Source organism: Sitodiplosis mosellana, unplaced genomic scaffold, assembly GCF_009176505.1.
Source record: "Sitodiplosis mosellana isolate CC-2019 unplaced genomic scaffold, AAFC_SMos_1.0 Smas_scaffold_2, whole genome shotgun sequence".
Taxonomy (NCBI): domain Eukaryota; kingdom Metazoa; phylum Arthropoda; class Insecta; order Diptera; family Cecidomyiidae; genus Sitodiplosis; species Sitodiplosis mosellana.
In genome coordinates this window covers 2038478-2065309 of record NW_022595245.1, presented here as the reverse complement: position 1 = coordinate 2065309, position 26832 = coordinate 2038478, and the positions used below count along the sequence as shown (strand labels likewise).

The following is a 26832-nucleotide window of genomic DNA, read 5'->3' as shown; positions in this document are numbered from 1 at the left end:
CTCTCTCTCTCTCTCTCTCTCTCTCTCTCTCTCTCTCTCTCTCTCAGTGTCAGGACAATTCCAAAGAGCGGTTTAGTTTCAATTGAAAGTGCATAATCGCCAACAAGTTGATGGTTGCTGCTGCAGATTAAAATGAATTTTATAACTGAAAATATGCATGTCTGATGACTGTGTGTGTATAGATCGTATGTGTGGATGTGTTGCTTTTGTGCGTGCATATGTTTTTGAATGCTGATATGAGCTTAGAGAAGAAACTCGTGAAGATGAAACTCATTTTCTATGTAATATGATATGCCGCCGAATGAGTCTGTTGGCTTAATTTCACCATCACGTATATATTTTCATTGACACTCTAGTAGAAGACCTTTTCGCCTGAACCATAGGCCAGCATTTCCAATTATCTCTGTGCCTTGTTTTCAATCAGATCGAAGTAAGACTTTCACAATGCACACGAACATGTTTCGTCATTTAAGTAATCCGAATGCCTGTCTGGACAATATCACGGGACCGAATTGAAACATAATAACATAATCAAAAGCCCGTCTCCCTTTTTAATGCAAATTGAAATGAAAATCTAGCGGTAAGTTGACGATTTGTATACAAAACACGATGGATTTAAAATGAAGAGAACATTTGAAAATGGTCGGAAACTAGAACGTAGAGGAGAAAAAACTGACTACATCCGATTCCATTGAAGAGCACCGATAAAAGGGAAAAACTTCTTGAGAAAATTAAATGAACATTTTGCATCTCGGTATTCTGCTAATGCTACTTTTTTTTGCTCCCCAGCTGCCGTACGCTAAATGGGATTTTAGAATGATTGAACGAAATGTTTGTGCATGTCGTTGATACGCTTTACAAAATGACTAACTGATTCACAAACAGTCAACAAATTTAATGTGATATTCATTTGTTGCTGCGATGAGAGAGAGTCGGAGAGAAAGAAAGAGAGAGAGGGGGGAAGGACAAGAGACGTAGACTTCTTCTATGAAAGCAATTCAATTTCAATTTTTTTCTCTTCTCGTCGCTTTTTTTCGCTTGTACAATCGTCAAATGCACAAGCAATGTGCAGTTTAGTTGCATTTAGACGCGCCAATCTTCATTTTGAATATCCGTACTCTCATACACTCACTTCGAATTGAATCTGGGATTTTTCTTGTAACAATTTGATTACATTTCGAAGCCAGTACTACTTAGGTATTGAAAGCCATAATAGATGCAAATGATATACGGAATATTTAAATATGTTGGAATTTATTAGTTAAAAAATACACATGCCGTTATTCTCTTTCAACAATTTGCTAGAGAATTTATTGCCAAAAGCCATTGAGAAGGCTAGAAAAAAAAACTTTGAGAGATTATTATTTGTGAAACAGTATACGTGCAGCCAAATATCGAAACAACCATGGACACAGCGAGAAAAAGGACGAAACAAGTGAGCCAAAGCAAACCGTAGAAAAGAATGAGGTCGGTCGCGTGCTTCTGTTCCACACCCACTTCATCCAGATGGACAAGAACACGATCGCATCGACGATTTATTGACGAGTTTCAAGTGTAAAAAGTTGCTTTAAAATCCATTTGTTCCAGTCGACTGCCGCTTTCATGTTCAATCCAATGTACATTGTACACACAATCAGCCCGTGACAAATGTACACTTGTGCACTTGAAAGCTGTTGCCTATAGTTTTAAATCACCACACAGCCATTGTGTAACACAATTCCCAAATAAATGGTTAACATATGACACACAGCGACCGAAAAAAAAAATATATTTTTTATCATCAACATAAACTGATGAAGAATAAAATAAAAAAGGCGAATCAGATACATGTTTCAAACTGAAAATCCCATTTGGAAACGTATAAATTTTCCACTTATTTCATTACGCTATGGATACTTTCACGTAAATTGCAATTTACAACCGACAAATTGTTACACAAAAATTATGAAGAAAAAAACGACGAGGTCTGGTCGATCCATTTCACCCGGTAATTTACTTGAAACCAAATTTGATATCGATGTGGTCTGGCATTTGGAGCTGGTAATTGTTTTAATTGGAATATATTTCGCCGCCTATTAAATTAAAATCACCAAATTGGCCAATGGTTTTTGCCGAGGAAAACCATTTCCATAGCAAACATATTCCATATCGATAGTGATCTTATATTTCATTCCAAGTTTTGATTTCACAAACAAATTTCCAGTGAATCCAAAAAGTTTGTGATATTTGATACGATTGGTACGAACTGGATAAATCATTAGTTAGTTTGGATCATCATGGTCGAGAGTGTGACAATGGGACTGTTTTTTGAAACAAAAACTTCGTTTATCACTAGTCGCAGCACTGGATTTGGATTTCGATGCTGCACAGTAGAAGATTTTCGAGAGAACAGAGCAACGTTTTAAGGAAAACAGATTGCCACATGTCCCGTGCAATATCGAAGACGATTGCGAAAAGAAGACGAATAACAAGCACAAAAGTTTTCGTATCCAAGAGCCAAAACAATAATGACGAAAAGATTAAAAAGTTTCTGACTCTTTCTCTCGCTTTCGCCCTAACTCGGAAAATTAGAATAGCAACATTGATTCCGAATATATATTGATATTGATATTCGATATCATTCTCTCTATCTTTCGATGCCGTTTGCTCGACAAAACTATTTCCAGTTGTAGCTTTATGACCAATCGACCATAAATTATACATTAACAACGAATTGGACATCAAACAAAGTATCACATTGGATTGCATATAGGGAGGACATACAAATATATATGTATTCGATAGGACTAAAAAATATACATATTAAACTGGTGCTCCATTGCTTACTCTTATGCATGAGAGAGAATCCATATTGTGCCTGTGTTTGGTTTCGGTTTTTTGGTCACAGAAGTTTTACTTATCGGTGGCCAGTTACGCCACTTCTTCAAATGTCCTTCGCTCCCTTTGGACAACAAACAAAGTTATGGGCCCAAACACAAACAATACAGCGTTGTTCCAGTTATATAACGTAGTTTTGTTTGTCGATAATGAAACATTTTCGAAGCAATTCCAAAGTGTGATTGTCCTGTGCTCAACAATTCCGCCAGCCAATCGATGGAATAAATTATCAATTTGTATTACAAACACGATTTTCATTGCGAACACGGGCTCGATTCGCAGTTCCATTCGGCCCAATCATACGGAACACATGATATTCTTCTTTTTTCTCTTCGATCAACAGACAATCTTATGAGGCGTAAATAAAATCGAAGACGTGAGTCATATTTTCTTCCTTATTGCCGCGCATTTTGTTGTTGTTATTTTGGAGATGCTGCTTACGGAACACATAAATTTTGCCTTTTTATTTCGTTTTTTTTGTGATGAGTTCATTGATTTCGTGCATGCTTGAATAACATCGCTGTACATTGAACAAGCTCAATGTTTTATTATTTTCGAATTTTCATAACTTATGAATTACATGCAATAAGTGTGTGAAATTATTGCGATCGAGATGGAAACAACGCATACCAAAATATGTAGTCACTTTTGCGTGAAATATGCACACGCGCGCACGTTTTTCCTCGACTCTGGAGTTTTGTTTAAACGCCCCACTTCACATCACCAGTGGTGGAGCAAAGATTAAACTTGCAAAAATCTTCACACTTTGTGCATTTTCTTTAGTTTTTGTTATTATTTTCTGTTTCTTCTGACATTTGGAGCTGAACAGAAAAAAGCTTCGTTTTTTTTTCTACAACGAGAGAAATCACAACTCAAAGGAAAAAACGAAGAAAAATTCCAGAGGAAAAAGACGAATGTGTTGAAGTGTAAGAAATGAAAAAGGTCAAACTGTCGATGGCATTTGGCTTTTGAAAATTTGATCGTTTTTCATTTCAGTGCTTTTTTTTCTCTCTCTCTCTTCTCACTTTCATTCCAATGTGTCTTTGCCGAATGAAGTCACATTTTAGAAACTTGAGATGTCATCTCTCGTTCTAGTTTTTGCAATCAAACTAAAATGCATTACAAACGACTCACTTGAAATGTCCAACCGAATATATTTATTTGTCAAACGATATAATTTACACGGTATTGTTATTCACACCAAACCAAGCAAACGTTATATGGTGGCGCTCATACTTGCACCATTTTTCTGTCTTGAATTCTTAATGCACCAATAACTGGGGTGTATGAATTCATAAAGAAGAGTGAATTGAATTTCAACGCTGAAAGTTGTGAATGGTGGCCGAAATGAGTTTGGCATCGGGTGCGTATGCCGTTAAAACAAATGTCAGGCATTACTTTTTAAATGAAATCGTTATTGTATGGAAGAAAACTTCCGATTCAATTTGAACAAATGCCAAAACGTTTTAAATTGAAAGGAAAAAAAAACGCACTTGAAAGAGCGAAAAAAACAAATAAACAAAATTGTTTTGAGCGAGCAAAGGGAAAAAACGTCGAAACTTTACGCTTTTAGCTGCTATATGATCTTTTCATTATGAAGACTCATCGAAAACGGATGACACAAAAAAAAAGTGCCGACAAGATTCACGTCTATCGTTTTGCGATGGATATGCTCTAGCGTTGACACATACACAGAGAGAAAGTAACAGAGAAGGGCGAAAGAAACAGAAGGTAGAAAACGCGTTGCGTTTCATACGATGCTGTTTGTGACTTGAATGAATGGCATCTGTTTATTCCGTGTCATTGGTTAATTTCACACTGCTTTTGTTTCATAATCAAGATTTTCACGCGTTCACCATTCGCCCTTGTTGTTCCACATTTTTACCAAGACTCGCGCGTGTCATGCTTTGATTTCGTTTGTGTATGTGTGTCAAAATCGAATGATCAGCACGGATTGCGCTAAAATCGCTGATGAAAACAATGCGGCACGATTGAGAAAGAAACGGAATCACTGAGAAAGAGATGGAAAAGGCGGCAGTAATAGGGATGGAATTGAGGAGAGGAGGAGAAATTCTCTTCGAGAGACGAAGACGGTAGAGAAAGAGAACTGAAGAACTGAGAAAGAGAGTGAAAAAGCGTCGGAAAACCTTTCACTCTGCTGATTACGTGATAAGCAACAAAAACTTATTTGGCGACAAAAACACCCGACCAATTCTTTTTTCGATTAAAATAAACGCGACGAGAAAGAATGTTTCGTTTGAAATGGACGTAAAACATTAAGTTTTTTGTCTTTCTGTTCGTTTTGCCGGGTGCGACGAAATACACAAAATGTGCGATTTTCCATTTTTATGTCGACCAGTTTAATTTCTTAATCTAGCTTATGTTTTGGCTGCTGTGATGCTCAGTGAACAATAGAAAAATGGCGAAATGCAATTTTTGTGTTGACACTACCGCCGGGGTTTCTATGTGCAACCAGTTTGGTGGGATTTGGAACGCAGCCGAGTGAGCATCGGTAATATTTTCGGTGAATGCGACAGAGATTTGTACAAACATTTTATTTACTTAATTCAGAATTAACACAGATTCAAACTTGCAATTTTTTTTTGTCGCAAACGATTTAGAGTCACAATCAAAAGGATTTACACTTATTTTTTTTCAGACTTACCTGAATTTGGTTGTCCATTGCTGTTCGGACGTGCCGATGGTGCTCCGTCGCGTGCCTCAACCTCCAGTGCATAAGCGCCTTGCTTTTCACGATCGAACACAATTTTTGTGAATATTTCGCCACTTTGTAAGTTGATCTCGAAGAATTCTTTGCCCTCGTTACGCGGTGAATCGACAATGTAGTAATAAACCTGTTTTGTTTTTCCCAGTGGAAAATGGAAAAATGATGCAAATCGGAAAAGTGGTAAGAACAATTTGAATAAATGTCTCAAGAACTTGCTAGACAATTATATGCATTTAATTGTTTCGAAATAGCAACAACACGTCGAATACGTTCGAAGACACCGAAGAATTATCATTTTTGTCGACGCCGATGAATGGATTCCCATTAAATATGCATTACACTGAATAGTTTGATTTGTTATTGGTTTCGAAATGCACGAATCAATTGTTATCTGCATATTAAATGAGTCGTGAATGGGGTTAAAGTAAGAACGATTAATGATTCATTAGTGTGGAAGAGAGTATATTGAATTACAAATCGTTCGCATTCGAACGACGATTCATAGTTTATCTGCTCGAATGAGAGTGGTGCACTTGAGAAGGAATTTCCAATTAAAGCATGTCTCCAGTTGAAATGGAAGACGGAACAAAAAAAAACTCGGTGCTTTATTTCTAAAGTTAATGTAATTCACAGTCGAAATGTTGTAGTTCAGTAAAAATTAGTTCATACGATAAAATCTAGACTTTGCAGACGATAGAGAGAGAGAGAGAGAGCGGGAGAAGGAGAGAGTTGGAGAGAGGAAAATGCGAAGGATTAAAACTGAGACAGTGCAACGAAGGTCATGCTAAAGTGAATCGAAATCGAAATTAACATTTCAACAACTATTCGAACGTTTTTCTAGCGCACTTCAATTGGCCATTCGGACAAATGGCAATATATCACAAGTTTTCGAAACCGAAGGAAATTGCAACAGTCGATTAAGAGCTTCAGACTTGAAGTAGTGTTGTTCTCTCTCTCGCTCTCTCTATTGTCTTCAACCGAAGCATTTTACGATTTCCGAGCACGTGCTCAGAATTGCTATGCCGTTCGTACAGCAATTTCACTTCTTCTGGCTTTGAAAAGCCAAAGAACCGAACAAGTTTCGCAGCGACCGAGTATTTTCGAATAAATGCAATGTCTTGATTTGCCGACTGATTAGTGGAAAATAATCAACTTAATGGATGGGAATGAAACGGAAAGAAGTGTAGTGCGCACAATGGAAATACTTCGAAAATGGCTTTTGTGTATACACACAGATTTCCGAGTGGAAACTCATCGAGTTCCGATCGAATGCGCGAAACAACTTGAACAGCGCGCGAATGTTCGTGCTGACAATTATTGCGCAAAAATGAATTGCATTTTATTAGCGAAATTATTTTACATGCAAGTTTCATCACTTGAATTTACAATTCAAGCACGATGGGAACGAATTGCTGTGACGACGACGACGACGACGACGATGGCGACAATGTTGAAGACAGCGTTAGTTAAATCTTATTGTGGAAAGGAGAAAAATGGAAAACTTCTCGACGACTTCGTCTGTGCGAAGTGCTGCACAGCACAGTAGTACCATCCACATTGGATTGCAGCAAAGGTATTTGCGAATTGCATTTCGAATTGTTTAAATAACACTTAAAATATTGAGCTATCTGCAATTGCACTCCAACTAACACGCTTGAAAAATGCAAGTTGTTTGCCGAACCAAAGCGAAACTACAAACTTGAATTCACACAGCCGCACTTCAGTACGCGTTTCGTTCATGGAGTGCGCCGTTGAAACACATACAACAGCAGAAGCAGTCGAAGCAGAGTTAGAGACAGCAGCAGCAACAGCAACAGCAGTGACAACAGAAGACGAAGCAGCAATTTGTGCCAAAGTTGAAAATTGCTGCAACATGTATTCAATACGCTTCAATTCAATGGAGAATTGATAGAAAACAGAGCAAAACACCGAAAATTGAATGAAAGATGTGTGTTGTTGCTTTTTCGTGTGTCGGTTTGAAAAATTATAAATACACACTCACACCCCGTATACGTACCTGATTATTCGGGAATGTTCCGTCCTTATCGATGGCATTCACTTGCGTCACTTTTGTGCCGATTGGTTCGCCTTCAAGCACTGTTTCTTGTTCACGTTCGGTAAATAATGGAATTTCATCGTTAACATCTTCCAACATTATATAAACTGTGGCTTCCGACGCCAGTTGTTGAGCACCATTATTCTGTATTTACGTCAAATAGACAAGAAATGAAATAGAGAAAGAAAGAAAAAAAAATAAGCAAAGTCGAAAAACAACAAATGAGAATTGAGAGATATTTCATTTTCGTTGATTAAATGCTACCGCATTAAGCAGTAAACTCGCTTGAAAATTACATTTCAAATTTCATCACGTCGTGTGCATTACGTAATGAATTAACGTACAACTAATTTTCGTGATTTTATCCACCAAAAACCAAAAATATGAAGGAAAAAGCATTTTCCTTCACCAAAAATTGAGCTGATGTAAGCAGCAAAAATGCTATTTTCATCTTAATACCTATAAATGAATCATCTTGCACAGAAATACAATGTGAGTCAATGGATGACTGGCGAAGAGATTAAAAGTGAATGACAAAAATGAATTTTCCATCGCACGTTCGCCGTCTATTATTTCGAGTTCCAAGCGATTTACACTTGTGTCCACGTCGACTAAACGCAGGCAAACACGGAGAAAGACACCCAGCATATATGCTGACATATTCGAGATGAGCATGAGATAGAGAGAGAGCAACAAAAAACAGCAACGCAACATCAATCTGTAAAAATAAACAATCGACCGATGAGCTGCTCGGTATCGGTCTAGTCGATGCACATACACTATCGATCAACTTTGATTATTGGACTGATCTCAGGCATTCAATGCACGAGTCGATTTGTAACCAAATCAAGCGCCGTATACAAATGCAAACGAACGAACGAATGAACGACCGAACAAACGATACAAAACGAACAAACGATGGAGGAGACAGGGAGAGAGGAAAAAAACACTGCCGAATCAATTGTAGCAAAGTGGATCGAGTCTGCATACAAATCGCGTAAATTATTCGACGACTCGAATGCGTCACAACATCCAATTCAGAGTGGCTTTTCTGCTTAGCTGCTGCTGCTGCTGCTGTTGTTGTTGGTGTTGCTTGATTTATTTTGTTTTTATCGTTGTTTAAGTCATGTAACTTATGCTCTACGGTTTTGATTTGTGATTTTCAATTTTCTGGCCGTTTACTCAGGCCATAGTATGGCAGCCATACGAATAAAAGCAAAGAAAAGCTACGGGGTTTTTTCTTTCTGTGTTTATTCTGGGTACAGGCGTACAATGTACAGATACACACAAACACATATATATCCTTTATTGAAGTGGAAAAACATGAATAGCATCGCCTATTGAGCTTAAGTGATGACCAGACCAGACCAGACCAGACGTTCAATGATTCCTATTGAAGCTATAAATAATCAACAAGAGCAAGCAAACGCGGCGCGTTACACACCGCTCACACACGTAGAGTGATGAAATCTAACGGAAAATCAATTATGTATCGCAATTTGAGATGATTTCCATTTCAATTTAATCTCACGTGAGAGAGCCGTCGCAATTTTGGGGCAAGTGACAGAAAAACAAAACTGAAATATGAATTTTTCGTTTGGAAATCCACTGACATGGGTTTTTCCTTTTTCGTTTGAAATTGAAATGTTTGAATGGGATTTTTTCTCGGTCGGAATTAAATTTGTTATCCATTCCACAATTTCCATATCGCACAATTCCTCCACTTCAATGTGAGTATAATTCCATTGCAATTTGTAGAGAATAATTCATATAAATTTAATTACATGGCCATTATCTTGTGCCGTTTATTCGTTCGTCAACATTCACTCGAAACGAATTAACGATTCTTTCATGTTGTTCTGCTCCAAAATGTTGGTTGTCATTTTTACTGTGAAAACTCATTTCAAGAGAATGAATGGAATGGATGTGCGACTGTGCGTTGATTTCTTCGAAAGCATAATTGAATTATGATGATTTTGGATGAGTGTACTTCAATTTCACTGCGTACATATCTGTGTCTCGTGTTTGCAAAGAGTCTCGTGCTTCTCGTCGGCTGGCAAATGGGAATAAATAAAATTACAACAGGCATGCAATTCACATATATATTCATTTGTGTGTGCATTTACCATACAATTCAATAGCCATTTTTAGCAGCGAATGCGTGTGTTGTGCATATATGAATTTTGAAACCATCATAAAATACAGGTCATTTCAAAAATATTGTAATCTCAAGCTAAAAGCGTTCGGATTTCATTAGAAAATTGTTTTGATATGTCGAAAATGGAGATGCGTTACAATGTTACACATTACATGGACGCTGACACTCTTTCTCTCTCGTTGCAAATTAAACGTTGACGTGTTTGCGAGTGAGATCGAACGGGAGAACGAGATAGAGAGAACAGAAACGAGAGCAAGAGCGACAGTGAGAGTTTGTATGTTACAAACACGCACAACGGACACCATACATGCCATTTATTTGCATACCAATTTTAATGCTGAAAAGGATAATTCCGCCCGCCGCAATGGAATGAGGCAGAATAACAAAGTGGCACCGTTGCTCTCGGTGGCAGCAGCAAAGTTTCATTGCCATTTGTAGAACGTCGAAAGCAATAAACTTAAGTGTCTTCGTTCGTCCATGTGTGTTGAGCGTTGCTAGTGCATATCCATAGTTTCAGCATAAAAGTTGCAAATGTTTGTAAATATGCGACCAAACATTGCATCCTTAAACACTTTATAACAACATCGACGACAAGGAAACATTACCATGGTATTCATTACGTTGTGTTCTTTTTGATGCGGAACGATCTTTTTTCTCTGCTCACTCTCTCATTCAAGCACTTGTTAATTTGCACGTGTTTCAGACTGAAATTGCTTTTTCACTCCGTCTCCTACTCCCTCCGGCACAGTGTTACACATACAAAATTCCTCCTACACACAGAAAGGAACACTCAATACAAAATCTATTCGCTGTATGGTACTGTACATTGTGCAACGGATTGATGATATGATAGAAAAAATGGATGCACCACTATCGTCGTCAAGTCTGTGTGACGCAACGATAGGAGAAATTTAAATTTATATTAATATTTAAGGATTGTATAAACACGTGATGCATCTGCTGATTTTATTCATTTTACTCAACTTTTTTTTTTAAATTCCGATTTTCAGCACCTTGATTTTACACAACAACAGCACACGCACACACACATGCAACCACTTTTTGCGGTTTTTTTATCTCTCGACGATTTTGTTCGAGAAACACGACGACTTTTTTCCCACTACAACAAACTGCTTTGCAATTCAATGCAGTTTCTCTTATCACACAAATGCAACGACAGCGAGGCGATATTCAATGCATCGCACAGGTGAACGATGCTCAATATTATTCGTCTAATTCTTTAAAGTGTTAGCTTTTGTATGCGCATTATCCTTGCGATGGAATATGTTAAATTCTTGTAAAACCACATTGCTCATTCCCTCTTTGCGGAGTAAAACATGTATGCAAAAAAAAACTTGTTGCCCCAAATTTGGTAGAGCCACCGAAATCCAATGACAATAACCATGCTTTTCTTAACCATATTGGTTTTTTCAACTGCGATCAATTAGAAGCATGTAATTTAACCCAATTACATAATTAACAATTACATTTATATCGTCGTTCAGAACGACTCGTTCTAGAGAGGGGAGAGGGAGAGAGATAATTTCCCCACAATTTTCCAAAATGTAAATGTCTGTTAATTGTCAAATTAAGATAGTGCAAATCTGAGTATCTTTTATTTTAATTTCACACATCACTAGACAATTTGATTGGGACGAAGGGAAAAAAGTGGTAAGAGTATTTTGGTTCACTTTGAATTGTTTAATGTGATGACTGTAAGTGGCAAGAGATAAAGAGCGAGAAAGAAAAGTGGATTTGATGTGCCCCAGAGCCAAAGCACTAGTAGAACAACTAGAACAACTAGAACAGCAAGAGCTAGAGAGAATCAGAAAAAGCATATTTTTTAGAACTGAATTGTATGTTTCAAACAAAAGCCAACCAACTCAGAGCGATTAAAATCCAAAGTGGATCCTCTAGTTATCCGATTAAAATCCAACAAACACAATTTGTTCATGCCGTTTTTGCTAAATGAATTGCCACCATTGAGTTTCATTTGCAGTCAATTATCCATTTTCTATAGGTTTTCAACACTGTTGTATTAGAAGAAGCGTTGGGAGAACAAATAAAATTCGGTGAAATGGCTTATGGTTCTGCCATTGTGTGAATATTATTCGGCATTTGCTTGGCAGAAAATGTTGCATTTCAATTGCATATCATTTAGTGAAATGATAATTTTACGAAGCATTTGAATAAAATCGACGACGATTCACATTCTGAATGCTTAAAAGGCGTAACTTTCTTTTGTTCGGTCGTCTTGCAACGCATTCGTTTAAATTAATGTAATATGCACGCGTGCACATTCACAACATGGAACCAAAAGAAGAAACGTCTCTCACAGCATACTGAGAAACCTCGGCAACACTGAGAGATAGGAAAGTGTGAAGAAAAACCTTGTGTCAGCTCCACACTAAATACATTCCAAAGCAATGCAATATCTTGGAATATTTTTGACACTTAAAATTCGAATAGCGAAACGTCGAAACATTGTTTACCATATGCCGTTTCTTTGTTTCTAATGAATTCAGAGGACTTCAGCACGCATGTCGCCCGACAGAATTGTGTGCAGTGTGTGCACAAATAGATTTAATATAATTCCATTGAAACAATCCATTTTTTTTCTATCGCCACTTTGTTTGTGAAGTGACATCGTCAGCAAAAAAAAAAGACCGACAACAACACAGAAGCAAGATGATAAGCAGCTGATTCAAGTTAAGTCAAAACTCATCAAATTGGATTGACGCAAAATTGGGTTAAGTTGTTTGTCGTATCGGACGTGTTTATCGTTTGTTCTAAGTTTTCTAGAGTAGATGCAAACGATGGATAAGAATCTTGTTGCAGATTCTTTGCACCGACGATTGCAAGATGCAAGTGGCAAAAGTTTCGCAAACAAAGTTTACGCACACAAAGGCAGGGAGGACTGAGCGCAGACAATGTATTTGGCTAATGTCAGCTAGCTAACTGAAAACATTCTGGCTGGCTCCGCGGCTGAATTCTATGCGTTGCGTTTTTTCATCGCAATCTGTGGTACAGAAATCATATATATGGAGATTTTTGTTTTTTTCATGTACCGTTATTTGTCAATAAGTCTGCCTATGCCACTGAACATAGTATACAGCCCATAAGAAATGTAAAATTTTCGCCATTTAATTTTACATTGCCAATACATTAGTTATGGGGATTTTTGTTTTGTTTATTTTTTGTTGTTTGTGAACAAATCTGCCTATCTTTTTGCATTGCCTCTGCACATTTCCTATGGACATATACTGTGCACAATGCACAGTGACAATGCAAAAAGATAGGCAGATTTGTTTACAAACAACAAAAAATAAACAAAACAAAAATCCCCATATATATGATTTTTGTACTGCAGATGCGATGAAAAAACGCAACCCATAGAATTCAGCCGCTGAGACAGCCAGAATGTTTTCAGTTAGCTAGCTGACATTAGCCAAATACATTCTCTGACTGAGCGAGTGAGAGCGTGAGAAGACTCGAGAAAGGGGAAAGACGGGAGGAAAGTAGGAATGAGATGGAAAGGGGAGCAGGATGAAAAGGGAGTAGAAAAAATCGCCTCTTGTTCGTTTATCTCCTGGTTGAAACATTTCCATATTAAAGAAACAAACAGCTCGAAGAATACACACCGTACACAAAAGAATCAAAGAGAAAACCAGATCGAGTCATTCGCACCTGTCACTAGCATGTGCTTCTTTTATCGTCTTTTGAAAGAATTTACAAAATGAATTTTCCTCATCTCGCTCGCTCGCCCGCTTCCTTTTCTGTAGTCTTTCTTATTCTGCCTTTCTCTTGCTCTGCCTTTCTTAAGCTCTCTGTCTTTCCCTTGCTCTATACCCTCTATCTCTCCGCGCTACACGCGTCACAAGGGTCTTTGGTCTTTGTCGAACGTAACAAAAATCGCATATCGTGAAACGAAGTGCATTCATGGAAAATGTGTTATGGAAATTGTTGTCACATTTCTTTTCAATATGCTTCAGTAATGCCAATGCAACAGCATCACACCGAGTGAAGTATGGGAAAATTCGGCGTTACCAATCACAATGTGCGACGATTTTCTGTCTCGTTCACTTTGTGTTTGGCCGAGAGATGAAGACATTAGCAACAACAACGGCAAACAAACAGAACAACAACGAAAAATGAAAGAAAAAGCGCCAACTGTAAACTGAATGAAGCTTGAAGGCAAGTACTTAAGAATAAATCAGACAAACTTGGTAATAATGATATTTTGATCTTGTTGAAAGAAAAATGACGTTGAATAAAAGCGACAGCACTTGCAGAAGCAACGCAAATGACACAATCTGTTTGTGATAGACACATACACTGGAAAAAGTGATTGAAATGAAATTGTGAAAGAGCGTGAACCAGCGATGTGGATGACGATGGCAACGGTGACGTGCAAAGAGAGTGAACGAGAAAGAGTCGAAATGCAATAAACTCGAATTGAATTGAATTGGTTTCGTGTTTGGCGTGTGACACACAGAATGGATGTTTAAAAATCAAGTGCTTTTTTTTCGTTCCACAAAGGTTAAAACATTCTTTCATTTGACTGGTGCGCTGTGTGTATGTGATTCGAAAACCATAACGAACTCATTGTACTTTATTTTAAACTTGTTTTACATCTTGACTCCGACGATAATGATGTAAACCCGCAATTGAATCGACTCTCTATCAGTAGCATCGAGTCGTGTGTACACATTTCACGGCAAGACACAGCATTCAAAATGTAATGATGGTCAATAAAAGTTTTTATGAGTCCGTAAATGCAGTTATAAAATGCGGCACAAGCACAAGGTGCATCAGATGAAATGATGCGTCTTTATTTATACATTCCTGGGCGCTAGCACGCTACGTCCTTATATTAGCATTTGTTTCTGGCTTGAAACTTTGTTGATTTCTTGTTATAAAAAGAAAGATGTATTCATTTTCCCATTCACATTTCAAGCATATTGTTTGAGTGATTGGAGCATCTTTTTCAAGAGCGGGAGTGAGCGAGACGAAGAAGAGAAAGAGGGAGGAAAAAAAGAGAAGAATGGAAAGAGAGCAGACAATGAAGAAGAAGAAGAAGAAAGAGAAGAGATTCGAATTGTGATTGCATATTTATTTGCTAATAATAATAATAACATCCAAAGTGGCGTAGCGATACAGCATTAATTCTCAACAAAGATGTGTGCTTGAAACGTTAACAATGTTGATTTGAGGTTGGCTTTTTGTGCAATGCATTGAGTATTCGCTTGTAGTCATAAAATAATTTTCCGTTTTTCCATAATGTTTATTTGCACAGCGTCTTTGAAAACTTAAAAAAAGCCATCCCGTTTGGAAATGTACGCGCGCAATAAATTTGCCGTTTGGCAAGGCACAATTTTGCGCAGCAAAACAAGAGATCGTACATTTTGTGCATGTTCTGCCCACATTTTTCCGGCAAGTGTTTGTGTTATCGCATCGATGTTCCATTTATGCGCAAGCGTTTGTGGTTGTTAAAAAGAGAAGAGATGCTATCTCTCAATGCTGCTGCTTCGTCTTTATTAAAAGAAAATCCATAAAAGCGAACGTAGTACTTGACGTTGGTAGCCGAAATGAATGTCATAATTGAACAATCCGAGACGATACAATGATTACAAACATTCTTTGTAACAAAACCAAGTCATTTCCTTTTGGATTTTCAAGATTACGATTCTCCAAATTGGCCACAAACGAGACGGATGCCACTTTACATTTCTCGTTCTTCCGCTCTTTGCCTCCCACTCCACCGTTCAACATCTTTCTTCCCTCTCACTCTGTACCTTCTTCTACCTCTCTTTATGTGCATCTCATGCTCTCTTCCATCTCTTCTATAGAGAGCCCTGTGTGCGTTGTATGGCCAAAATCTTTTGATAAATATTTTGAAGCTTATTTACTTAAAGCTATCAAGCGCCTTACATTTGGATTTTGGTCGTCTTCGGCTTCGATGACATATTTTGCAGTTTGTAATCTTCAATGTACAATCAGCAGATTATTCAACCAAATTATATTCTCTATTTACAATTTACATTTTACCGGCTCTCGCCCTCAAAACCATGACAAACATTCGAATGTGTGTTTGGTGCGTTGATGCGAATTGGCTTTTCAGTTTGAAACATAAAACGCAAATGGACTCATAATCATAACCATAAAATATAATGGTCATCATCAGGTAGCTTAAGTTTGATCGTTTAGATCGTCTGACCAAAATGCCCCACACACACACACACACACACATCTACACCAATGCACAAACATAAATTATATATGTAAGTTCAGTGAGCCGGCCAATGTAAGCAATTCAAGCACGGAATGCATAAAGACTTGTTGACTTTTGAATTAAATCGATAAATCACATACCAGTAATCTTTATTACTAGCTAATGGGAGTAGCTCTCTCTCTCTCTCTCTCTCTTTCTCTCTTCGAATGGAAACGGAGTGTGAGAAGTGAGGTAGAAAATGTTTGGACTCGTGTTGTATGTAATGTATCGGTTGATTTTCCACTTTTCGGTAATTACGGCAAATTTGTAAAAGGTACATAATCTCGGTGGCCGGGTAACAGTGTCAACTTTGTTGTGCGGTGGTTTCAAACGAATGCATCAATGGCTTTTGAAAGGATTTCCGCTCACTCTTTGAACGGAACGCAATCAGGAAGAGTGGATGAGTACAAAAGCTCGAGTAACAAAAAAAAAGTAGCGAGCAACTTCCATTGATACGGTCCACATGTGGTGGTGTATAAACTACGGCATAATATCACTTATTTAAAGTTACCATCGTCCTTTTTGCTTCGAAATTCGTTGTGGATTCACAGCAATTCAAACAAAATGAATAATTTGCATTAATCAAATCCACATTTTATACAAAAAGTTGCACCAAAAAAAAAGTGTATGCACAAAAAAGATGGGTTCAATCCGAAAATTATGGCTCAATTTGATACGTTCATTTATAAAACTAGTCATCAACAGCCACAAAGTGCGTATTTTGTAAGGGAAATCGATATCTCATACATGGAGGAGACCTTGAGCACGTACTTTCGAACAACGTTTGTATGTACGCTTGATTTAAATAAATTGTTGTGCTGACGAAAGCCAGTTTGCCGGTGCCCATGTCCCCAGCATATCTCGACAGGTAAATTTTTTCGCATATCCAAACACATTTCATTGAATGAGAGACTTTTTCGATTTTCGTTCAATAGAGAGCGACAGATAGAGTTGAACTCATTTAAAATGCGAAAACAGCACATTTGTCTATCCAGTTTGGTCTGAATCGAAACGCAAATATACTGCGGTACATTCTTGATCTGGAATTTTCGAATGGCAAATTTCTAGTAAAAGAACCAAAAACGTTTGCCATTTGATTTGAACGCAGTGAGTATTCCGATTTTGGTGTGTCGACACACGTTCCGATTCGAATGGGACGGAGAGTAGTGTGTACAAATTGAGAAAAACCATCCCATCCCCGATATCGGCATTCCAACTTATTCTCAATTTCTTACCACAGCCACACATTATTGTTTCCAATTCGAACAAAATGAGGTTCAGTTTTAGTTTGCCAAAAAATAAAAACCGAAAACTAGCTCGTGTATGTGTGTGTGTGTGGAAAACAATTGGAAAATTGACAAGCAAAAGCACACACATGAAATAATGAGTAGATCAAAATTTGTTTTTCGATGCTACGTGACGTTATTCGGTTCGACGATGAGAAAAGATTCGCTCTGAACCGCATACAGACAGAGAGACACACGTCGATTTCATGCGAAAAATGCCATTTCTCGGGGTTTTTGTTGTTACGTGCTCTTTGCTGATTGCTTCTGGAATTCTTTTCTTTTCGCTTAGTTGAATTGTAGTTTCGTTTCTCTCTCTCTCTCTCTCTCTCTCTCTCACTCTCTCTCTCTCTCTCTCTCTCTCTCTCTCACTCTCTCTCTCTCTCTCTCTCTCTCTCTCTCTCTCTCTCTCTCTCTCTGTGTGTGTGTGTGTGTGTGTGTTTGTAATAGTGGTTCATTTGATTTTTCTTTCGTTTGCTCGTTTGATTCGATGTTTTTTTTTCAGCTGAGAAACGATGCGAATTTACGACAATGATTTTCCATTGATGCCAAATCGATTTTCAACGGAAATTGTGTTCACATTGTAATTTGTTTGTGCATTTTTCAGACAAAGCGGAATGGAAAGAGTAGTGGGAGATGTTGTTGTGCGAATTCAAGATCAAAATGTAGAATTTTCCATTTATTATCGAAAATTCGGTTTAGCTATCTCTCTCGCATTGTGACGCCAAAATATCGGAACATAAATCTGAGCATAAAAGGTCATTCAAATGATTTTTGCATCGTCCATTCGGAATTGCACATCTAGAAGCGGAGGCGGCACCAGCAGCAGTGTGAAAGTTTATTAATTAAAGTTTTTATTCACATTGACTTTATGACACACACACACACACACACACAGAGAGAGAGAGAGAGAGAGAGAGAGAGAGAGAGAGAGAGAGAGAGAGAGAGAGAGAGAGAGAGCCAAATAATAAAGCGGAAAACAACTAGTGAATGCAAGAGCGCGCGCACACGGCACGGTTGTAAAAGAGTTTTTGAAAACCGAATATAGCATCCGTGTGGCCAGTATGCGTTGAAGTGGAAGTAATATTGGTTTATTACTGAAATCGGCAATGAAATTTATAGCCAATGGCATCGCGATTTCTCGTTGTACGAACAAACACACTCTCGCTCGCTACCGAAAATATAAATCCGTTTTGTTTACGTGCATGTGTATGTGACTTTAAGTGAGGATTTTGTGAAAATATCCGAACTAATGCAAAACAAAAAAATTGCGTCGAGAATCGGTTGGAGCACGGAGAAAGATGGAAGGAGATGGAGGGGGAGAGAGAGAAAGTAAGCGCTGAAAGAATGGCCGGTTGCATTATTTACGCTGACTGACTGCACGTTCAAATCGAATACAATGCACCAAACAAACAATATAATAACGCCGTTATTAAATACGATTATTATCGCCGCCATCACCACTGCCGCCACCGCCGCCGCTGCTGCTGCTGCTGTGCGCAACTGCTTGTGCACTAACGTTGTTTTCATGGGACGCTATGATAGACTGTTAGAAATCGTAATAATACATTCTGTTTATTGTGGTAAAGCGCATAACAACGGCGTCGCTGCCGGCCATAAAATATTGGCCAATAAAACAACACTAAAAACCATTCACAAAACTGCTGCACACATCGCCAACAACATGCATTCCGCATGCAAGTAATGCACACATGATTCTATGGAGAATGTGCCGAGAGAGCGCGAGACACGGTCATAGAGGGTGAGAGAGCACGCAGAAGAGCGAGAAGGATCGCGAGAAAAAACACACGCCGTTTGCCATGCGAAACAAAGCGAAAATTTTCGGTTGTTGGTTTCATTCATGTGGGAAAAGCTAAATAGCTATTCATTTTTTTTATTCACCGGGTTTTCCACTCGCATTCAATGCAACGTGCATTGAAAGTTTTAGCGGAGTAGTAGTTATTCGATGAAAATTCCATCGATCGGAAATATTTAAACGTAGAATGTGGATTAATATGGCATTCGAACAATGTCAATTATATAGACGGCGGTCTACAGAGTGGTGCGAGTGTATGTGTGCAAAACGATGTGAAAATTGATCGAGACCAACTTGAACATTTCCATTATGACAAACAAACATGTGTACAATGCAGACGCGCTCGCGATGTGTGACTTTGTGAAAGAATGAAGTTAACGCGGTGAAAGCTCTTATGATTTTCGATTCGATGCGTGAATTCGGTCGGAATTCTATACGTTTTGCTTTTTTAGCGAAAATGCACGCATATGTTATTTCTCGTCCGGACGACAAAGCAACGAATACAAATCCCGAACACGAGTATCTTTACCGCGAACTCAAAGCGGAAGGCAAAAAAAATGACTGCGCCTGGCATATATATGTTAATCACGTTTCGTATATAAATATTGGTGTGCTTTTGTTCTATACTCAAGGAGCGTGGCAAATGCGCCCGTGCGGCGATGAGATTTTTTTTTGCTCTTCAAACCATCGCGAAAAATTTATTCATACACTTAATCTGCAAGCGAATTACCATAATATATTCCGTGGTTCGGGAGACGTTTTTTTTACCTTTCTCGCATCTTTTTTATGCATGTGATGCATGCGTTGTATACCCGTCTTTTTTCTTCTCTTTCATTTTACGACCTGATTGCGATCTGCGTTTTTTCTCTTGTTGCTCGACCAAAAACGAGAGCTAAGATGGGACCGCAAAATTCGATAGCAATTTCTATGGATGCAGGAAATGTTAAAGCAAATTCGTTTTGGTTTTCGGTACACAAACACCTGGTGAATACTGCTGGCATAAATATAAATCGAACTCATCGCATTGAATTACCGAGAAATTGGTTGAGGCTCTTTGAATTTTCATAAATTCTCTTTTCCAATGGAAATAACGATTTTGGAACGAGTTTTTCTGTGGCGTTTTTCACGCTGTTTCATTATGTCACACACCAAAATATACGGTCACAAAGATCGAATGGTTATAGTTTGGCAATATGCATTTAGGAAGGAGACCAAAATATATGCTCGAATAGATACAACCTGCGGGTTTTTCCGCGAAAAATGCCATCCTGGTGGAATTTAACAACACACTTCCATGGACAATTTGATGAGAATTTTATAGTGCGTTGCGGTGTTATTAGCTAATGGAATCCAGTTTGAGGAAATGAAATTTCATTGCCAAAGTTGTGCCATTTTGACTGCGATGGCTCAACCAATTTACCATATTTCTAAATGAATTCATTAGTCTTTGCGTTGAATGTTCAACTTTTTATTTCCGACTTTATTTTCTGATATTATCAACTTTTTAGATCTTTTTAAAGAGAAACATTTATCATCTTGGAATATTGAATGGACGAACAAAGTCGGAAGTGTTTTAATCATGATCCATGTGTGGGAGTTAGCTCTTTTTAGAATTCGACCAAATTCCAAACTTCTATCAAAATATCCATTACATCGTTCATATGAAGTATTTGTTCATGTACAAAATTAATCCGATTTTGCGAGTGAATGCCAGCGCTTTGCGTATAAGCGTATGTGTGTGTGTGTGTGTGTGTGTGTTTTAACAAACTCATTGCAAAGTGTAACAGAGTTGGAAATTTTTGCGAGATAACAATGGAAGGTCTATTGGTTGCATTGTACTCGCATCATCGGATGATTATACGCAAATTGGGTTTGGGGCCGGGCAATTATTGATGGAATGTCGATGAGCGTGAAGAGAAGTGTTTAAAGCTATTTTCATACTTGAGATGCTTTGATTCAGAATGTGTTAGAAATGATGTATCCAATCAACGAATATAAATTCTATGAATGCTGATATTTATCCGTAATCTTTCAGAACAGCAATCATGGTTGCATTATATCCCTTGAACAGCTACTTGAATGTTGCACTTTTCACTTGTGCATAAAATCGACATGCTCAGTCAAATGAATGCATCCATCAAAAGCAATCACTTTGCATACAATCGGGTAATCCAATCGATGTGGTTATAATCATTTCAAATTATTGAAAAGTTTTTGCACCAAATTAACGCATTACATCATCCATTATTATCAGTAAACGGGCGAACGTAATGAGATTATGCGTTTGTAAAGGGGTGATTTTGTTATTCGATTGCAAAAACGTTGCTCATTTCGATTTTAATAACAACATTCCGATGTTAAAGTATGTTTAATTAGTGATTTGAACGTTCGCTCAAGTCATTTTTCGCATAGAAAAAAGGTGGCTATTCTTTGATTCAATTACAGAGAATTCAATTAACAACAAGAGGCGATACCGCCGCTGCCACCAACACAATTCAATAAACATATTTTAGCCTATAATCTGTGATTAATTAGTGATTGGATTGATTCAAACGCTGATAATTGAATCCAGAAATTATTATGAATTAATGCAAATCTGCTGTTGCTCGTACAAATTAAAGGATCCATGATTATTACGCACCAAACGTGGATGATTAATGGTGCTTTGAAATGGGAAAATTTTGCTTCGTCCGATTTTCTCTAACTTTCCACTCGAATTGCATATGCAGCATTCGATGCTGATGCACAGCAATAAATTATCATAAAAGCGGCTCATAAATTCGATTTTGGCGGTTCATAAACTGTATGAACGATACATAATCCCCATGTCGATTTTGAATCGCGGATTTTTGGGCTATAACAAGGAAATTTGAAACGAAATTTCAAGCGAATTTAATGGTATCGATTTAAATCGAAATATCGGGTTGATTTAGACTGAATTTATTCAAAATATTTTTAAAAGCGATTTTAAAAGGTTTAAGATTGCCTCAATTTGAGAAAAAATAGAAATAAAAAAATGTTCTTACCTCAACACGAATGGTCAGATTGTATTCTTTGATGCTTTCGTAGTCGAGCGGATGATTGACTTTTATATCGGCCCAAGTGTCCCCGTTGTCTGGTCTTTGTTGCAGATAAAACGTGTGAAACTTATTGGTTTGTGACGTTGAGCCCGGCATCAATCGATAAAATACCGTCGGATTGCCTTCAATGCCCGAACTGCATTTTTTTTCGTCGTCGTTCGATCCAAATATCACGTCCAAGCACGATTAGTCCCATGATTCGTTCCGATTGGCAGCACATAAACATTTTCGTGCACAATAAAATGCCGTGCGCATTTCAATTATTGACACAAAAACAAAGTGCAGCAACACACAAGCACAAAAAAATAGACAGAATGCGAAGAGTTAATACGGATAGAATTCAATATGACACAAATGGAATTTGACATTTCCATTTGTAATGAAATTAAAAATTCACGAAATAGAAAGGAAAAACGGTAAAAATGAACGGAAAAACAAACAACAAAAAAAAGATGTGTCTCAATTTTCTACACAAAACTACAAATGCTAAACATTTTGATCGGGTGTATGACACCAGATTTTTGTTTGATTTAATTTTATTGTTCAATGCGATAACGAAACGAAATTAAAATGCAAAAAAATTCGATGTTTTTTTTTCTCTCCTTATTTCGGGTTCGATCTCTATCGTTTGATCATAACAAAAACATGACATTCGACAAAAAAGCGATGCGATTCCACACTGGGAACATCGCGACAAAAAAGTAATCAAAAAATATATATCATTTGTGTTGCGTTTTCGGCTTGTGATGTTCGAAACGTTTTTGAGCCGAATTTGGTTTCGATATGCATATATACATTCGCTAGCTAAACAGCACAGAAAGAAATGAAAAAATGAAAATGAACAGAAGATTTGAAGGCAACCCAGTACAAAAAAGAGTGCACTAAAATCAAATATTTGATCAAAAAACAAAAGTGATTCGAATATTTTCGACACATCTTAATGGAATTCGACGATTTGCACTGGGCTACAACATACAAAAGCATGCATTCGTGTGAATAGATATTTGCTCGTCGTTTGCTTGTTCGCTGCCTTTTTTCTTCTTCTTTCATTGGCAATTACATATCGATTGCTGTTCGAAATGTTTTGTTTACATTTTATCATCTATTCACCGAAAAACAGCTATTGGGGGGAAAAGAAACGAGAGGAAACGAAAAATAAAGTATAGAACCAGAATGAAACACAGGAAACTAACAATAAAGAGCATGGAAAAGTCTATACAAAAAAAGGTTATTGGTACAAAATTCAAAAATTCCTTTACTTGAATGGCACACAAAAAACAATTGCACAGTGCACGATATAGAGAGACAAAAAAACAGACTTGTCCAAAAAAATTCAAACAACAAGAATATTCCAGTATATAGAAAGTGATAATGGGAAAGACAGATATGCGAAACAAATGAAAAATGTGTTTTTTTCGTTAGTTTTGGTTGTGATTGCAATACACAGTCTTTTGCTTGTTCGTGTTTGTTTTTCTCTCGTCGGAATTTCGATTCCGAAAAATGCAGTCAAAGTAGCTAACTGTGAAAAAATGCGACTGCATTTCATTGAAAAATTGGGCTCTCGTTAACATGTCATGCTCGGTAGAAGCACACATGTGCATCAATGCATTGCGATGGATTTTATTTCGTTTTTTTTAAATCCACAACCAGAATTTCTCATCGATGTTACTCTATGATTTTGATTTCATTCGAGCTGTCGATTGAAATGTGGCGAGTGTTAGCAAAAAGCAAAACGAAACCTAACACTCATTATTATAAACCGAAACGCAACCAAAAACGCAATTTTTAACGGATCATTCGTTTTTTTTTCTCGTTTAATGTATCAAAACATTTTTGCTTCAGAACATTCAGTTTCAAAAGTACGGTCGTCAAAAACTAAAACATCGTCCAATGAAAAAAAAAAATGCGTCATCAAAAATGCATTTTTACGCAAAAATAAGAACGAACACAAAAACAGGTCGTTAGAAAAAAAAAATTCGTTTCGTTTCGTCGTTTGATTCGATTCGCATTCGATTGAGACAGAGCGTTATTCTTTGTGTTTGGGTAGAAAAGGGTTTGATAGAAAAATGGAAAAATGAAAAAATAGAATTTTTGCTGATTTGAAATATGCGACGGGTTATGTAAATATTGAATATTCCAATTCCAAAATGATTTGTTTGATTAGATTATTAGTGAAGTGGTGTGCTTTTTCGATTTGAAGTTTGTATTTAATGAACTTGTTTTGCCTCGTAGTAAGCGCTTTTTTTGTGATTTTCGATTTATGTGCGTGCATACAGCAACCAATCGTTAGTACCCGTAACCATGTTAAAATTGAAGTCACCGTTTGAATGTTCGAATCATATCGTCCGTTAAAATATCAACTAAAAATAAAACTAAAAAAGTCGTCAAAATACGGTCGTTTTTTTTGTTTTTCGTACCTTTTAAATGCAATTACGTGAACGTAAATTCAAACTTAAATTCTTCGTTTGAAATTCAATTTCGACTTCGTTGCATGAAATTCAATTAAGTTTCGGCGAAAAACACACTCAAAATATATGACATGTCGGAATTGTTTAACGTTTATTCGTGGAAAAATTGTATCGACGAAATATGTCAATATCAATCAATATAAAATGCCACTTAAAGGCTTTAAATGTAATGGAAACAACTATCAACTTCGACATTCTGTTCAATGAAATGGTTCTGTTAATTGGTTTCGACGTCGATAATAATTTGCCGAGTAAAAACGAAGGGCTTGTTCATTCGGCACGATATCCCAGTCCGTGTGTTTGATCTCTCGGATTATAATTAAATTGCAGGCAAACTCGGCTTTCGGCCGAACATCAAAGGGTGATGTGACGGCAGTAAATATCCAGAATCCGGATAGTGTGTCACGTGGCCTATTATTTGGCGATGAATCAATTCATCACAAACACACGATTCAGATAAATTCCCATTGACGTCAAAACAATGAAATTTAAACGGATTATTTACATTCAGTCAAAGGGAAACATCGTAAATATGATGGAACAGCATCGAAAAGGCAACATTGCTTGGAGCGCTCCAATTAATGCGCAGAAAACAATGAGTTATTCCGAAGTTGAAAAAAATGAAAAACGTTCATTCCGAAGCATTGTTGAAGTTGAAGTACTGTCAACTGTGTTTCATTCATTCCAAATCGTGGGAAAAATTGTAATTCCGAGAATTGAAAAATTTCGGAAAAATATTACCATTAGCGGGTTGTTTAACATTCTTTATTGTTTCTGAATGAATAGTTTTTATCACGCGTCGTTCTCATCTGATTTCATTCGATGTGGATTGTGTGGTTTGCACAATGTTGATGAATGATAAATACATTTTTGTGCATTTATTGCATTAGTTTTGGGAGATGGTGTGAAAAAAAGCGTGTCATAACTGAATTGATGTATAGCAGCACTGGACGATGTCCAATGGACATAGGTAAAAGCTTAGCAGATAATTAATAATAATTAGCATAAATGGATTTGGAGGCGAAAATTTATTGACTATTCAATAACACAATCACTATTAATGGGCTTCCACTTTTCCTCATCACACCGCCCTCCCTCGCCACTAGATAATTGCAACAATAACACCAGCAATAACGAAAATTACCGAAACCACATCGCTGCTGCGCCATTCCCTATTTTATCTATAAATGGATTATACTGTTAATGAAACACTATATCATGGATTGCATGGGAAACAAAACGCCGATTTATAGCTGGAGGCCGTGCAAATTGCTACTCTCTCTCTCTCTCTCTCTGCTCTCGACAATTTCATTTAATTCTGCAACGTGCCTATTTATATTTTTGGTGTGTTTTCGGCGAAACAAAATGGCAAAAGTACGAGAAAAAAAATCCGTTTTCTCGGTGAAGTCGTCACTGTGTGTTTTCGTCTGAGCAGTAAAAATTGTTTGTCGCAAATTGATTTCAATTCACTTGAAAAGTAAAGCGCATTGTCTTTGTTCTGTAATTTTGACCGGAAAAACATATTTTCTCTTTCTCTCGTTAATGTCTTTGAAAAGTTTTTAATGTTTCCAAAATGGAAAGAGTTTCCATTTGATGGCGCGTATCGGATGCCTCGATATGTCTGTCCCATACTTACCAACGAGGTCAAAATGTAGAGAGACAATTTTGCAAAGAATAAAGCATTAAACGCGCAAAATTAAACAGGTCGTTCATACAAATTAAACCATTGTTTTTCTGTCGGTCTGGTTTGTGAACCAAAGCAAATTGGGTCTGTGTCCATGTCGTTTGTTTTTGGTCGCAGCTTACGAACTGTGAACTGGTATACAGAAAAAAGAATGTGGGACAACTGACGATTTATATATTCGAATTTTAGCCACTGTAGCTTACAAGCTATGATTTAGCGCAGATGCATTACGCAAATGTTAAAAGTCATTATTTCAATAAGGATGGCTTGGTTAGTTGTTTTTTTACTGCTTTTTATTTGTGTTACTTAGAAAGAACGATGTGCATTTTGTGCAATGTGCATGGTTCCGTTCACAGTTTTTCCACTCTCTCTCTCTCTCTCTCTCTCTCTCTCTCTCTCTCTCTCTCTCTC

General features: G+C 37.3%; 1 protein-coding gene across 10 annotated transcripts in view; it reads right to left on the bottom strand.

The window, feature by feature from the left end:
• Nucleotides 1-26832, bottom strand: part of LOC129565429 (neural-cadherin) — a 261698-nt gene that overhangs the window by 212489 nt on the left and 22377 nt on the right. For all 10 annotated transcript variants that reach the window (XM_055440336.1, XM_055440335.1, XM_055440337.1 and 7 more), the window contains 3 exons: nucleotides 22216-22405; nucleotides 7623-7805; nucleotides 5543-5732 (listed from right to left, as the gene is read on the bottom strand). In XM_055440336.1, coding sequence (XP_055296311.1) covers nucleotides 5543-5732; nucleotides 7623-7805; nucleotides 22216-22405 — 563 coding nt within the window. The remainder of the gene's footprint in view (nucleotides 1-5542; nucleotides 5733-7622; nucleotides 7806-22215; nucleotides 22406-26832) is intronic.